Below are 15,178 nucleotides of genomic sequence, written 5' to 3'. Positions count from 1 at the left end.
TTTGTTAAGACTAGAACTCTATCTCAAAGACTACATTTCCCATAAAAGTTCAGACTTACACACAACAGGATTATAGTTCTCATCTGAAGCAAAAATGTTAACATAAATGAGTCAAAAAGGAGGGAAGACAGTGTTGTTTTAGCTAGTTTTCATATCCAATGGGTATTTAGAGGCTGACAAACCGTATGACATACTAGTGACTTGGACCACATCCAAGAGACACGTGAGTGTGACAACAGAGTGACACTTGACACTCAAGCAAAAAAAAGAAAAAAAGAAGTCAGAAAGCTTTCCTTCTTTTCAAGTAGGAAACACAGAGGGTTTCAGCAATACTGTATGATGCAGGTTCCAGAGTACCCTTATTACCTTTAATACAGTCACAGTATTGGGGTGGGGGAATGTTCTTTTGGCAAGTTAAGATACAACAAACACGCTCCAACTTGGGTTTATTGCTCATCTAAAACCTTCCCAGTATCATTACCAGTTTATGTAGTTTGCAGCCTGCTTCCACAACTTAAGCTGAAACAGAATTCTCTGAGCTGACCAGCAAGGCTACCCTGCCCTTGCCAGCAAGCTGGAACCTGTAAGCTAATGATATCCATAGTTCTAAGACCATGAAGCAAGAAAAAAAAAATAATAATGATAGTTTAAAAAAAGCCCAGATTTAAGCCTGTTTATTTCATTTTTTTTTCTTTATAAAAAACCACTTTGCATTTAAGAGTAGTTAAGTTACTCCTGTGGAAATGCTATAAAATCAAAGTCTTAGCTGAATTTCTACAAAAGGGGGAGTTTTAGTGCTTTGTACCACCATCCGAGCTCTTTAATTTCCAATCTGGGATACAAATTAAATCTTTACGCCTCAACTTAGTTCTTAGGCCATTTGCTCCTGCAAGAGAAAAAAAATCCCAACCTCTCAAGTACTAACATAACACTAATGGCCTGACAAGTAGGAAAGTGTTCCATAATAGTGTGCAATGTAAGAGGAGAGTTCTAGTCTTAATCTCTTGAACTAGATCTTGATCGTGAGCGAGATTTTGAACGAGATCTGGAGCGGGACCTCGATGCAGCTCTTTTGGGTGGTGACTCTGAACGAGCCTTGGCAGATGGCTGCTGCTGCGGAGAATTGGAACGAGACCTACTCCTTGACCTGGACTTAGACTTAGCATCTCCTTTACCATTTTCTTTGGGAGATCGAGACCTGGACCTGGATCTGGATCGAGACTTCTCAGACTTCTCCTTGGATCTGCTGTGAGAGCGTGAACCCCTGTCAGACTTGGGTTTGGATTTGCTCTTTGATCTAGACTTCCTGCTTTTAGATCTGGAACGTGAGCGGTCTTTGCTTCGTGACCTGGATTTAGAGCTTTCAAAAAGAGACAAAGTTTATTCTACATGAAATGAAGCGTACTTACAGCAGTTGGCAGTATCTATCAATGTATAAGCAGCAATTCCTGTACTAACAGAAAACAAGGGATCAACTCACCGAGAACGGCTTTTGGATACACTACGGGACCTGCTGCGGCTGCTCCTACTTCTACGACTTCTGCTTCTAGACCGTCGTCTAGATCGTGACCTAGAAACATGGAACATGTAATTTATTCCTCATTCCTTGCCTAGTGTGCTCTGCTAACACAGCAAAGCTGCCCAAGAACTTCTAAACAAGTATGGCCACATCAAGATGTACTACCAATACACCTGGATCTGATAACACTGTCAGTTAATTGCATCTGATGCTTCACATGTGAAAAACTCTCAAACCTGCCTTTGCTGTATGTAAAATAATTCCTTCTACACTCTCAGGCATCATCCTCTTCCTAAATCAGCTGAAGGCCACTCTTGCTTGTAGGGCTACCCAGACCCATTTTTAGCCTGAGTAACTTGATACAGAGACTGACTTGTCCCAAAAGTTACCTTGACCTGCTGCCAGAGTATGATCGCCTATGGCTTGACCGTGGCTTGTCTTCAACCAGCCTGATCTTCCTTCCATTTATCTCTGTGCCATCCAGTTTGTCCAGGGCACGCTTCATGTCTGAGTAGGATCGGAACTCAATCACTCCTTCATTTGTGCGCTCTTTGTGAGCATCTGCATAGGTTACCTCACCAGCTTGCCTCATGAAATCCTGCAAAGAGCAGATGAAGAGTTGTGTAACCATTCGCCACACTTACGCTTCACAAGTACATGAGCTTAAGTCTGAGCAAACACAGAAGCATTAATTACGTGTAAATATTCACCCACAAGTATCTCAATTACTTCCACCTAAATCAAAAGGAACATCAATTTTAAAGGAAGCCATTGCTTCCTGCTAGTCACAACAGGCTCCGTGGTAGAACATTAATACTTACTTTCAAATCCTGCCAACTACAGCGACTGGAAAGGTTTTCAACAATCAGTCTGTATTCTGTACGAACAGGCGGTCCGTATTTATCTCTTCCAGATTGTCTCCGACTGCTATATCCGCCACCACCCCCACCTTTATTGTACAAAGAAATAAAGTTAGATTGTCTCCTAGCATGAAGAAAACTAAATGTTCTGAAAAAGTTAGTTAAAACAGTTATATTTACTGGAGTAGGACTTTATTTCTCTAAGCCTCCAATAAACTTTGCAATTTTGCCATGATCTACATTAATGGCAAATCAAACAGACTAAAATCCTACAAGTCTGTGCTCCTAAGATCTGTTAGAGAGTGACTGCTCCTTATTAGATTCACCTTGCTAAGTTTTATTTTACAGAACATTGTAAAATATAAAACTTAACTGATTACATGCATTTCTACAATTTACAAAAACGTTTACTAGTTACACTAAGTACTTACATCACAGTATGAGGTTTTTGGTGGTGGTTTGGCCACAAAACACGCAAGGTAACAGTCACCTAGTTCAGTTTAACCAGTTTTGTCTAACCCTTGGAATCCTCACCATCACCCTGCGTCTAATGGCAAAAGGCTGCTGTCGTCATGGCTTCCGGTAAGGTCAGCCAAAGGGTCATAGGGCAAGGGTCACACAATGTATGGAAAAGCCATGGCCAATCAGGAAAGGCAGTCATCTTAGCCTCAGTGGACACAGCCTCAGCCCCACTGGTCACTTTTAAATTGAAACATCAAGGACTTGTTAAAAAGTTTGAATTGAACATGCAACAATTTTAAACAACATACATTTGATTTTTTTAAGACAGAAACCCACCCCCCCCAAACACCAAGCTCCTAGAGATTAACCAAAGATGAGCCTCAGTACTTCGAAGTTACAGTATGAGGCTGGTTCAGCTCTATATAGCTCAGCTCAAGAAGCTACACGAATTAGCTGAACGTGGAACTATTTACAATATCCCCCACTCAGCCCAACAGATTCCTACTTGAAAACCTCCCCCCACCCCCTCTGTATATTCAACTGAAATATTCACAGCTGAGTGTTTCCAACCCAACTATGCAACAGTATTTATTAATATCAGTGATACATCACTGTTCGATTTAAATGCACCCCAAGAAAACAGAAGCTCTGAAATTAGCAGAGCATTCCGCCTGTAATTAACAAGAAACCTTTTCTAGAAGGCCACAACTTTGCAGCCAGAACTGCCCTCTAATCTCCCAACCTATCTGCCCTCGTAAGTTTCTTAGGGGATACCCAAGTGCACGGCTGGTGCCAGGAAGAACGTTTGCGGCGCTAGGCCTGCAGCTTGCTCCCCGCCATGCACCGGGTACCCCCCCGCGAGGTGTTCCCCGAAATAGCACCCCCCCTTTCCCCAGCTCCACCCCAGCCCGCGGGACTCGGTCCCATCGCTCCTTCACCCCCGGCTCTGCCCTGCCACACACAGCCGAGCCGCCTCCCCTCGCCTCCTGCCCCTCGCCCGCATTAGCTTCAGAACCACGCAGAAAGACGGGCCCGTACTCACTGCGACTACTGTAGCTATACCCGTCCCTGTCGCGGCGGGGGCCGCGGGCGTGCTCCACGATCACCCGTTCCCCGCACAGATCCTTGCCGTTCAGCTCATAAACGGCATCATCGGCGTCTCGGGAGTCCTCAAACTCCACGAAGCCGTAACTACAGGAAGAAGAACGGCGCCATCAGCCGCCCGCGGCTTCGGAGCCAGGACAATGGAGCCGGCCCCGCCGCAGCGCCCCCGCTCCCCCCGCGCCGCCGCCATCTTGAGCCGGGCGCCACGCGGCAACGGCCCACAACATGGGGGAGGGAGGAAGGCCCCGGGCCGGGAAGCACGGGCCGAGGGGCCCTCAGGCCGGTGGACGGCGCTCACCCGTTTTTGAGATCGACCTCGAGCAGGCGGCCATAGCCACTGAAAAAGCGCTGGATGTCCTTCTCCCGGACGTGGTAGCTCAAGCGGCCGATGTAGACGCGCGGCATGTCCGCGGCGGAGGGGGAAAGGGAAGGAAGGGGAGAAAAGAGAGAAAGGGAGGGAAAGAGATAGAGAGAGGCGGCGAGAGGGGCGCGGCGCTCAGGCCCGCACACTACTCTGCCTTCGGACCGCTCCGCACCACAATGACGCGCCTGCCGCCTGCCTGCGCTTTTATACCGAGGGGCGGAGCAACGGCGCAGACGTCAATGCGCAGCTGGGCGAGAGAAGGTGCGCGCGTACCTACGTCATCACGCTCCCGCGAGCGGGCGTTGGCGAGGTACGGGCGGTTGAGGCGGGAGGAGGGGCTATGCGCATGCGCGGGCCTCCGTACGTGCGCTCTTGAGGGGGGCTCTCCGCGCTGCGCATGCGCAGGGCGCTGCTGTGCTCATGCGCGATGGAGTAAAACAGCCCCGAGTTAGCAAGTTTTAATGTCCTAGTTTGCCGTTAATGTGCGTTCTGAATTAGAAAAGGCGTCCCAATACATCAATGAACTCACGGTTTCAGTTTGCTGGATCTCACATTGTATTGCTATTTTATAGTATGTACTGCGGTGTGTAGATGTGATACATTGTAAATGTAAGGCCGCATTTACTCCAGGTCTAGGCACCTAGCATAAGGACCTGGAGCTGTTGGAGCGAGGCCAGAGGAGGCCATGGAGCTGCTGCGAGGGCTGGAGCAGCTCTGCTCTGGAGCCAGGCTGAGAGAGCTGGGCTGGGGCAGCCTGGAGAAGAGAAGGCTCCTGAAGGGGAGACCTTAGAGCAGCTCCAGTGCCTAAAGGGGCTGCAGGAAACCTGGAGAGGGGCTTGGGACAAGGGCCTGTAGGGACAGGCCAAGGGGAATGGCTTGAACCTGCCCGAGGGGAGACTGAGCTGAGCTCTTAGGCAGAAGCTCTTCCCTGTGAGGGTGCTGAGGCGCTGGCACAGGGTGCCCAGAGAAGCTGTGGCTGCCCCATCCCTGGCAGTGCTCAAGGCCAGGTTGGACACAGGGGCTTGGAGCAAGCTGCTCCAGTGGAAGGGGCCCCTGCCTGCGGCAGGGGCTGGAGCTGGGTGAGCTTTAAGGTCCCTTCCAACACAAAGTATCCCGTGGAGACTGTGATTTTCCCCAGCTGAATGAAAAGCAGCTCATGGTCCCCTAATGCTTCAGTCCTGTGAGCATCAGTATCAGTAATGCTACTGCCAAAGACACTGCGATTGCCTGCAGATGTTGCCCTGAGTTAGTCTGTAACAAAGGAACTGATGAGTTTAAGAAGTGGGGGAAATCTTGCTTCTCACTTTTTTTCTCATGTAATTAAAGCTTGATTCGTATAGTACAACAATGAGTGACCTCTTCCGTTATAGTGAACATTGCTTGGAAGATTTCTTCAGTTCCGTGAGTATTTTCTGTCTGCTTTAGAAAAAAATTTATGCAGGTAAAGTCACTGATTTCCAGCCCTGCTGTAGTCTTTTCATACAATATCACCAGGAGATACTTGCAGGTAAATTTAACCATTAGCCAGGCTGCAGTGGCCAGCAGCTCTGTGTAGAGAATTCAAAAGGCTTGAGCAGCCCGACACAGAGATGTGTTGTACCTTGCCCTGAGCCTACTGAAATAAAAGCTGTTCTGCAAAAGCTGGGTTGTTTCTCACACTTGTGGTCTTCAACATTCAGCTGTTCTGTTTAGAGGACAAGCACCAGTGCTTCCTCAGGAACAGGTATATGGGAACAGTATTATAGCTATTTATTGCTAGAACACAATAGTATCTCTGAGCCTCTCCCATGGACAGCAGTATAACTGCATTAAGCTTTGTATACACAGAAATAAAGGATGGATTCTCCTACCAAAGATGTGCAATATAGGGAAAACCCATTTGTTTTAAGTCATTTGTATCTTCTTTGCCATAACTGCAGGTTGCAACACGTGACCATAAAGGTCTTCTCCCCACTACAGTTGTATCCTGTTACTTGCCACTCCTGTTCTCATGAGAGGATAATGATTCACTGGCCTAAAGTTTAAAACCTTGGGTATGAGCATTCATCTGGAATGTCTGTGCTGGTGCCTATGGGGTAGGAGAGCTGCATGCTAAGACTTGCTGGAAGCAACCCAATTAGATAGTTCTTGCTAAAACATCCTGTGCTCAGTTGAAGATAGTGCATAAACCTGTCCTGAAGTTCGAGGATAAAAAGGAAAGCTAAGCCTGTTCTTAAGGGCTTCCCTGTAAGAGGATGCTCTTCAGGATCAGAGCCATAAGTAACTGCCTTTCCAGAAGGATCTTCGGTACTTTCCTCATGGCCCATAAAAGCTGCTCTCTCGTAGGTGATAACACCCATTTCAATGTGTCTGCATCTTACTGTAAGGAATTTCTTTCCCCCTTCCAACTGGGAAAAAATAAATTCTTCATGCAGAAGCACTGTTTGTGTATCCTCTGAGCTCTGAGACCTCAGCTGGTATTTATATCCCTGCCTTTTCTGGGGAGAATATCCCCACATGATGCCCTAGAAATGGATGAAAACCAGCCTGGTCAGGGCCATATGGAGCACAGGCAGTCCCTGCACTTTCTGACCTGGTTTTCTGCATGCAAAAAACTGAGCTAGGACTTCCCCATCCTGGGTGCTGGGATGTCAGGCGGCAGCAAACAAGAGCAAATGAGGGAGCGGGTTCTCCTGTAATGAGACAATCAGGCAAACCCACTCCCAAAAGCAACACTCTCCCCAAAATGAGAGCCTGATTATATGATGGCCCTCTCTGGGAGGATATCTCAAAGCTTTTGGCAGGTGGCAACAGCCTTAGGGGGCTTGTTGGCTGGGTTAGGACCAGCCTGATGCCAAGAAAGATAGTAACAAAACCTCTCCCTATTCCAGGGCATTTTAGGGACCTATCTGACTTTGCCTGCATTTAGAGTGGTTCAGCCCTGTGCTTTCTTAATGTCTTATGGTCTGTTGGGAATCCTGGAAGGCAAGAAGTGGCTGTACAACAGTGACATAGTGACCAGAGATAAACCTCACCTCTTACACAGTCCAGGCAGGCTGGTGGACGTTGCTCAAAGGAGATGCACATAAGATCCAATTACCTTCTTCATCCTTCTGGATCAGTTCCCTGATCCCAGTTCCCTGACCTCTCTCTGTTTTGTCCTGTTATTTTGATGCCCTTGACGTAACAATCCTATTTCTGATGTGCATGAGCACACATGCAGCTGCACATTCAAGCTCTGAATCAATAGGCTTTCTCACACAGTGTTGTGAGTGCTCCTGACCCCTGGGAACTCAGGATTCATGTCTCAAATGCATTATTTTCTGCCCTGATCCACCAAATCAGCTGGCACTACAGAACTGGAAATTGCAGCTCTGTAGTTCAAACCTTTGGTGCTTTTTCCTGGGCACTTCAGACAAAGAGAGAAATGGGGAAAGGGAACTATCACAGTCATTTCATACCACTTCCATGGCAGAAGGTGGGAGGAGCATCCTAAGAAGAAACTACAATTCATCTTTTTTCCTCCTAAGGGCAAAAGGCTCAGGTCTCTCCATACAAAGGTTTGAAGGCTGTAATTATTCACAATCTGTGAGATGTGAAGCAGAGCTCTGCTAACCTTTCATGGGCCTTTTATTGGCAGTCCAAGAAAAAATAATCACCTGTAATTTGTGTGTCTTGTTGAGGGCTAATATTTGGGCAGTGATTATTCCTTATAATCTGCTGTCAGAGGAGCCCTTGGTGTGAACTTCGCGTTCTTTCTCCAGCCCTGCCAGCAGCAGGTATGGCCATATGTGAGTGTCTCATGAAAACAGCATAAAATATGCATATCATGAATTTATTATGCACCAGCTGTTTGTGGCAGGACTGGGGTGTCTCAGGATGCTGCTGTGAAGTGTCTGCCTCTGTTACACTTCCCTCTCCCATCACCTCATCCTCATCACACCTCTCTTGACAGAGAACCCAGTTCTGAACCTGGGTGCTGCTCAAGAGGAAAAATGGGCAGACTGTCAGGTTTTTCCACCTTTTCCATAGCTCCTTTGTGTGAATCCCATAGGCCCTGATGCTGAAGGGCAAATGTGGATGCACATGCAGAACATGGGCAAATTCAGTTCAGGTCTTCGGCATCTGGAAACTGTGATCAGTGGGTATTTCACTGCAGACAGACCTGCATCTTCTTTTTAGTTGTGGGGAAGGGAGGCTTAGGGAGGCCAGGGGCTCTGAGGTCTCCCTGTGGCTGTCTGCAGGCTCTATTTGCAAAGGTCCCTTCTCACACATGGCTCCTCCTTGAAGTTCAGGGTCAAGGAGTGTTGCAGGGGATAAAGTTCTCTTCGGCAGGATGGGGAAGGAAGGCAAACTGACAAGTGCTGTTACAGAGACAGGCCACTGCAAGTCAGCATGCTTTAAATGAGCGATTTCCTATGGGTTTTTAGTCCTCCAGCTGCACAAACCTGTTAAAACTTGAGAGCCCAAAAAAGCTGCTGTCATCCAGGCACAGCACAAACTAAAACCTGCCTCTAAGTGAGAAGGAGATGTTAACAGGAGCTGTTGTTCAAGCAGCTCAGTCTTCTGCTGTGCCTCAGGAGCAACTTTGTTCACTGGATCAGCCTTGCCATGGACTCCTGAGCATCATTCCAAGCTTTGGGCCAAAATGGGGTCTTCTGACACAGGTGTATAGAGCTGCTGAACTGACTGTGACTGTTTCTGTGCATTAGCGACTAGGATGTGACTTTCTCCTACTGCTTTATAGCAATATATGAGTGAATGTCCTTATAAGCCCTGTGGCTCCCCTCTGGGCATGGTCTTTGGACACCCAGATCAGGACAGCAGCCGAGCACAGATGCACGTGGGTTTTAGTGGCTTTCATGGTGTACATGTGCTATAGAATAAGGGTGGATCATGTGCTGGTTTTGGCTGGGGTAGAGTTAAATTTGCTCACAGTAGGTGGCCTGGAGCCATATTTGGACCAAAGAGATATTTCATACCATTGGACATCATGCTCAGCATATAAACTGTGAGAAGAAGGAAGGGGGGAGGATGTTTGGAGTGATGGAATTTAGCTTCCCAAGTCACCATTACACATGATGGAGTCTGCTCTGCTGGACGTGGCTGAACACCTGCCTGTGGTGGGAGGTGGGGAATGAAGTCCTTAATTTGATTTGCTTGCGTGTGGAGCTTTTGCTTTACCTTTTAAACTGCCTTTATCTCAACCCAGGAGTTGTCTCACTTTTACCCTTCTGAGTCTCTTCCCATCCCACTGTGGGGAGAGTGAGCAAGCAGCTGTATGGGGCTTAGTTGCCAGATGGGGTTAAACTATGACACTCAGTGTGGCGGCTGGAAGTGGTTTTGACACCCAGCGTGGGGCTGGAAGGGTTCACGATACTGACAGATTTGATTGGAATATGCTAGATGAAATTTATAGTTGTTATTGCTATTTAGCTATTAGTTATCAGGCTCCTGTGCTTGCGGTGGGGCTTGCTTGACATACTGTGTTTATATAGTCTATATATACAAGTCTAGTGCTTGTTAGTGAAACTGATGTGGCCTATTGTGTACAAGGGGGTTAGAGAAAATGTACAGGGGGGTTGTACAAGGGGGTACTGCTTAAGTTATAGCTTGTTTGACAAGCTCAGCAAATGCCTTATCAGGCAGTACCAGGATAGAACCTCCTAATGAAGAGAATAGCTCATTAAATCAGTTGGACATAGACCAGACCCATCCGGCTCCTAAAGAGCATGCGTGAGGACCAGAGGTAAAAAGTTCAAGCCTGAGGAAGACTCGTTTACTTCATCTTGAAGACCCCTACCCACAAGAGGAAGACTACTTACTTCATCTGAAGACCCCTGCCCAAGACCACCAGGAGGCACTGCGCATGCGTGGAGTGCCTTTTAGCTCATTATAATACGAAACGGGGATAGAATATGAATATGTATAGGCGTATTGTGCAACCTAATACATATGTATGACTTTATAGGATAAATGTAGAAGGAAAACGGCACTGAGGCACGCATGCCTTTTGGAGGATCAATCCCCCGTGCACCTTCAGCTGAATAAAGCATACCTACTTTACAACTTTAACGAGTTGTGAAGTCTATTCCGCTATCAGTTAGTGGCTGCTTTTTGCTTCCAGTGCTTGTTGTCCTGCTCTACTGCTTATCATCCAACTCTGCTGTGCCTGGGAATGCTTTGATAAGAGCAGTGGCCACGTGCCTGGGCTGGTAGATGCCCAGGGGATCGCTGCTGTTTGTGTGATGCTGCACTGCACAGGCTGGAACTCCAATGTGAACCAGAGGCGAAGGGACTGTGACCTGTGGGTGAGTCCACATGGGAGCAGGACACCCTGAAGCATCTGTGGCTGTGGATAAGTGCACACCAGAGCGGGTATAACCCTTCTGGTTTTCTCCCCATCCCATCGAGGGGAGTGAGACAATGTGGTGCTTCGTTGCAGGTTCAGGTTAAACCACAACACGTCACAAAATGCATGAGAAAAAATTGGCTGAATTTAGACCAAGAAACCTTTGATCTGGGATGTCTCCGAGCCTGAATCCCAGCCTGTGCTGCCTTATGTAAAAATAAGTGATACTTTTTTATATGTGTCCTGTCCAGCTCTTCTAGATTTTAAAACGTGTAAGGTTTAGTTTTCTTTCCTGCCAGCCCTCGTCCCTGCCCATCGCTGCGATTCTCTGCCACAATATCGAGCAATTGGACTGACTGCCCAGCAGAGGGGTGTCGAATCATAGAATCCCAGACGCCTTTGGGTTGGAAGGGACCTTAAAGCTCGTCCAGTTCCACCCCGCGCCACAGGCAGGGACCCCTTCCACTGGAGCAGCTTGCTCCAAGCCCCTGTGTCCAACCTGGCCTTGAGCACTGCCAAGGATGGGGCAGCCACAGCTTCTCTGGGCACCCTGTGCCAGCGCCTCAGCACCCTCCTAATAAGGGAAGTATTTCCTCCTAATATCTAATCTAAATCTCCCTGCTGTCAGTTTGAAGCCATTCTCCCTTGTCCTATCACTACATGCCCGCATAGAAAGCCCCTCTCCAGCTTTCTTGTTGACCCCTTTAGGCACTGGAAGCTGCTCTAAGGTCTCCCTGGAGCCTTCTCTTTTCCTGAAGAAGAAATTGGCAGAAAACCAATATACAGAGAGCAAACCTGCTCCCATTTCCCCTGTTTCCCCATCCTGCTCACTGGCACACAGCTCCTGCCCTCATCTCAGCATTGTGAACCATGGCAGCCCAAAGGCAGGGGACCACCAAAGTCACAGGACCCTGGGGCACTCATCCATGGAGTCACGGTGCTGGAGCCTGCCCTGCTGCCCCTAGGCAGCCATGGAGCCGGTATGGGTATGTCAGGGAAGGAGGGAAGTCAGGGTGATGGAGATGAGAAGCAGCCTGGCAAGCCACCCAGGAGCCTGTGGTGCTGTGGCCCAGTACCACTGCCCTGCTCTGAGCACAGCACTGATGGCATGCCTTGCCCATCACTCTGTCTGTCCAGTCCCCACTGGTGACTGGAGCATACTGTGACCTGGTCATGAGCAGCAGTGATGCTTTGCCTCCTCTTGCATGCTCTCCTTTCTACCTCTGCATTCACGGCTGCTGAGACAGCTGCCTGTGATGTGTGTTTTCCTAATGAAACACTTTGGGGCCTTCAGATGACATCCAAATTTCCTTCTCTCCATCTGCTTTCCAGCCTCTGTCCATCTGCTCTTGGTTCATGTCAGGCCTGGCTGAAATTTGTCACTGTGGGATGACTCTTCAGAGATGCACAGCACAAGGAGCCCTCTGGGATGCCCTGATAAGGGTTTGCAGCCTATCCCCAATGCTGCTGGTGCCTTCTGCCCGATCCGTGGCCAGGATCTGCCTGCACCCAGCCCTGCCTGTCCTTGCAGGCAGTGTCTGTGTCCCTAACCTTGAGATGCGCTGCAGCATCCAGCATGGAGGGATCTCAGGGTAGGAGGTGGGAAGAGCCTGGTGTAGGCACAGGTTTGCAGATGGGGCTCCAGAACCTCTGGTGTGAGAATGGTGATGTGCTGAGTCCCTTTGTGTGCTACCCTGAGGGGCTTTTATCCCCATCTCCTACTGTAGTCCTTCTCTCTGGCATTCAGCACATTTTATTCTGAATATAAAGCAGGAATTCTCTGGACTCCAGGAGCTGAATGAGTGGAGGGACTTGGCAGCACCGTGCGAGTGTTGACTCATTAATCTGACATCACAGAAAATGCTCTGCATTAGGGAGATTAATCACTGCTTAAAAAAAACCAAACCCAAACCTCTTTAACTTCCACGAATCCTCGCCATGAATCCCTTTCTGTGCTGCCCATGATGCTTGGCCTCCTTGGCTCAAACTGAAGCTTATTTAGCATTAAAAATCCCACTCCCAACAGTATTAATAAAACCTAACCCCTTTCGGGCTGGACATTCAAAGAGATGATCTCCCTAAGAGAAGCAACCTGTCAGAGCTCCTTCCAAACCACAGGGAAGGAGCAGGATTTGCAACGGGGGAGCATGAATACAACTGTTTCTGGAAGAGAGCGGAGGTTTAAAGCTTGGCAGCACAATGCCTGACCTGCTGTCATGGAACTGGTGGCACGTGGAGGTTGGGCACGTGTCCTTCACTCTGCCTGGTTGATGGGAGGCTGTCCTTGGGATGCCAGCAAGGATTTCAGCTGGAACACCATGATGAAGCCAAGCAGCAGAGTGGGACCCTGGAGCAGTGTGAAGGAGCCCCAGCTCCAGGAGATCTGTTCCCCAAACAGAGTTGTTGGGGAAGAGCAGACAGGGAACACCATGGTGGTGGATGAGGTGATTCCACCCTGCCAGGACAGGGCTGGTGGGCAAACAGAGGCATCCTGGCACACAGAAGCAGGCCTGGGCTCCACAGTGCCTTTTAGGCAATGGCCCTTTATTGCCCAGGGAGGGGAAGAGTAACTCATTCACTCTGGTAAGCCTTCAGAGCATTCCTATTGAGTGAAGAGACCAGCAGCCAGTAGTCATCTGCTTATCCTGAAAGCCAAACGTCTAATGAGTGATAGAAGACTTTCACACATGCTGCAAGGATAAACATTATCAAATAATTTATTCTTAGATCTTTATACATGAGCAGAAATAGAGATTTATTCTCAGCAGTGCAAACTGCTTTCCATGAAGGTTATATCTTTGGGCTTTGAATTAAGATGTCTTGAGTTTATTTTTCTCTGCCACAGCTTTACGTGCTCAGACTTCAGAATTAACCTGGTAAATCCAGCAAAACATCTCTGGGCTACGCTCTGTGTGTGTGAGAGGCAGATATTTAGTGCCACGTATAACTAAATGGAAAAATTACTTTGGTGAAGGCAACTGCTTGCGCAGTTGGGCAGTCTTTTGTGTTGTGCTTACAGAGCCTGGGGTGGAAGGTGTGACTGAAATGAGAACGTTTGGGTACCTTTAAGGTGACACAGAGCAGGAGACCAGCATGTTTGTGGATGTTTCAAGGTAACCTCTGTAAGAAGAGTTCATTCATTTCCCTCTCCCCAGATTTTATGGAGTTGATGGGGTTTCTTTCCTTCCATTTTGAAGCAGTCCAGCTTTTCAGAGCAGAAAACAAAAAAGATTTGAATTCATGACTTAATTTCACCCTTTCCCCACAACTTGCTGGCTGGCTGACAAGCCTATTTATAAGAACGGTTTAGTTTCCACTGAGCACAGTCCTAGGTAGAAGATTGCTTGTGAATCATCTAATAAGCTAAAGCTTGTTTGTTGCTTTGGGTTTGGTTTTTTACAGAAGAACCTAAAATGTATCCATTGTTCCAGAAAGAATAAAACCGGGTTCTCAACCATGCCTGCAGCGTTTGCCACATGGTCTGAAGACACTGGAGCTGGCCACACTCCTGGCATCCTCGGGGTGCCTGGGTACCGCGGGCTGAGCTTGCCCAGGCTCCTCAGGGCTGTGGGCAGCAGATCTGTGGGTCTCAGCTGAAACCAGGTAAGGGTCTGAGATGTTCCATGGGATGGCAGAGAGGACCGTGAAAGGCTCTTGCTACCATTGTGGTGACCTTCTGAAAGCTTCTTAAATGGCCTGTTTCCACCTCTGCTTACTAGTCCTTGGGAGTGAAGCCTTAAGCAGCTAATAAGAGATTTAGGTACAACTTGGCCAGCTGAATCTGAACCTTCCAGCCCTTACAGCAAGTCCAGCCTCCCAGGATGCTCTTGAAGTTGCCATGGGCCAGACCCTGGCTTATCATCCATGTGTGAAGCACACTGGATACAGCCAGGCAGATAGAGGGATGTAAGGAGGAAAGGAGAGTGCACAGGGTGAGAAGTGATGGCATTACAGCTGAAGACACATTAAGCTGTCTGTAGGGCTTGTGGGAAAGCAAAGCTGATTTTGTTTAGGCAATACAGGCACTGGAGTGGAGCGGCTGCATTTCAGCCCTGGGCTCCCATGCCTGGACAAGGAGAGCTGTGGGAAAGCAAGTCAGAAACTGGCCTGGGCCCCATGGATCATATGCATTCTCTGGGATAGATATCCCTGAGGTGTACATAAGGGTAAAGTTCAGCCCAGAGGGTGACACTTCACAAGCAGAATGCTTCACTCGGCAATATGAAAAAGCAATCAGCCTGTCTTGATTGTGATTACCAGTGACCTTCCCTGGCAGCTCCCCTGCTCTTGTTTATGAATCTGGAGACATCAGCACCTTCTAATAGTGCTGGGCTTGCTGAGAGGAGATGGAAAATAGATTGTTTGACCGACACTGCCCCATTTGCAAGCGTTTAGCCTCCTCCCCTGCATCCTCCTGCAGGCACAAGGGAACTGGGCCAGCAGTGACTGAAGTGTCTGCTGCTCCTGTCCTTTGGGCTTCCTCCTGCAGCAGCAGGACTGGATCACTTCGAGATAGACACTAGTGCAAAAGAATTCAC

At 48.3% G+C, this 15,178-nt stretch overlaps 1 protein-coding gene and 1 long non-coding RNA gene across 2 annotated transcripts; both read right to left on the bottom strand.

The window, feature by feature from the left end:
- Nucleotides 1-330: 330 nt before the first annotated feature.
- SRSF6 (serine and arginine rich splicing factor 6) lies at nt 331-4,505 on the bottom strand. Its single transcript, XM_061361657.1, has 6 exons — nt 4,244-4,505; nt 3,884-4,032; nt 2,341-2,468; nt 1,909-2,117; nt 1,481-1,570; nt 331-1,360 (listed from the first exon to the last, which is right to left on the bottom strand). The coding sequence occupies exons 1-6, from the start codon at nt 4,348-4,350 to the stop codon at nt 997-999; spliced, it is 1,047 nt and encodes a 348-aa protein (XP_061217641.1). The 5' UTR covers nt 4,351-4,505; the 3' UTR covers nt 331-996.
- Nucleotides 4,506-5,874: 1,369 nt separating this feature from the next.
- Nucleotides 5,875-8,432, bottom strand: LOC133216742 (uncharacterized). Its single transcript, XR_009726717.1, has 2 exons — nt 7,324-8,432; nt 5,875-6,813 (listed from the first exon to the last, which is right to left on the bottom strand). It is a non-coding gene; the product is annotated as an uncharacterized LOC133216742 (long non-coding RNA).
- Between the last annotated feature and the right edge of the window lie 6,746 nt (nt 8,433-15,178).

The sequence above is a fragment of the Neopsephotus bourkii genome, unplaced genomic scaffold (genome assembly GCF_033783945.1).
Source record: "Neopsephotus bourkii isolate Nb327-2 ecotype Australia unplaced genomic scaffold, CSIRO-AGI_Nbou_v1 NB_1060, whole genome shotgun sequence".
Classification (NCBI taxonomy): Eukaryota; Metazoa; Chordata; class Aves; order Psittaciformes; family Psittacidae; genus Neopsephotus; species Neopsephotus bourkii.
This window is presented reverse-complemented; position numbering and strand designations above follow the sequence as displayed.

Coding starts and splice junctions, on each gene's coding strand:
- SRSF6 (XM_061361657.1), bottom strand. CDS start 4,350: ATGCCGCGCGTCTACATCGGCCGCTTGAGCTACCACGTCCGGGAGAAG. Junction 2,118..2,340: donor GTAGTTGGCAGGATTTGAAA/GTAAGTATTAAT, acceptor TGCTCTTTGCAG/GATTTCATGAGGCAAGCTGG. Junction 1,361..1,480: donor GTATCCAAAAGCCGTTCTCG/GTGAGTTGATCC, acceptor TCTTTTTGAAAG/CTCTAAATCCAGGTCACGAA.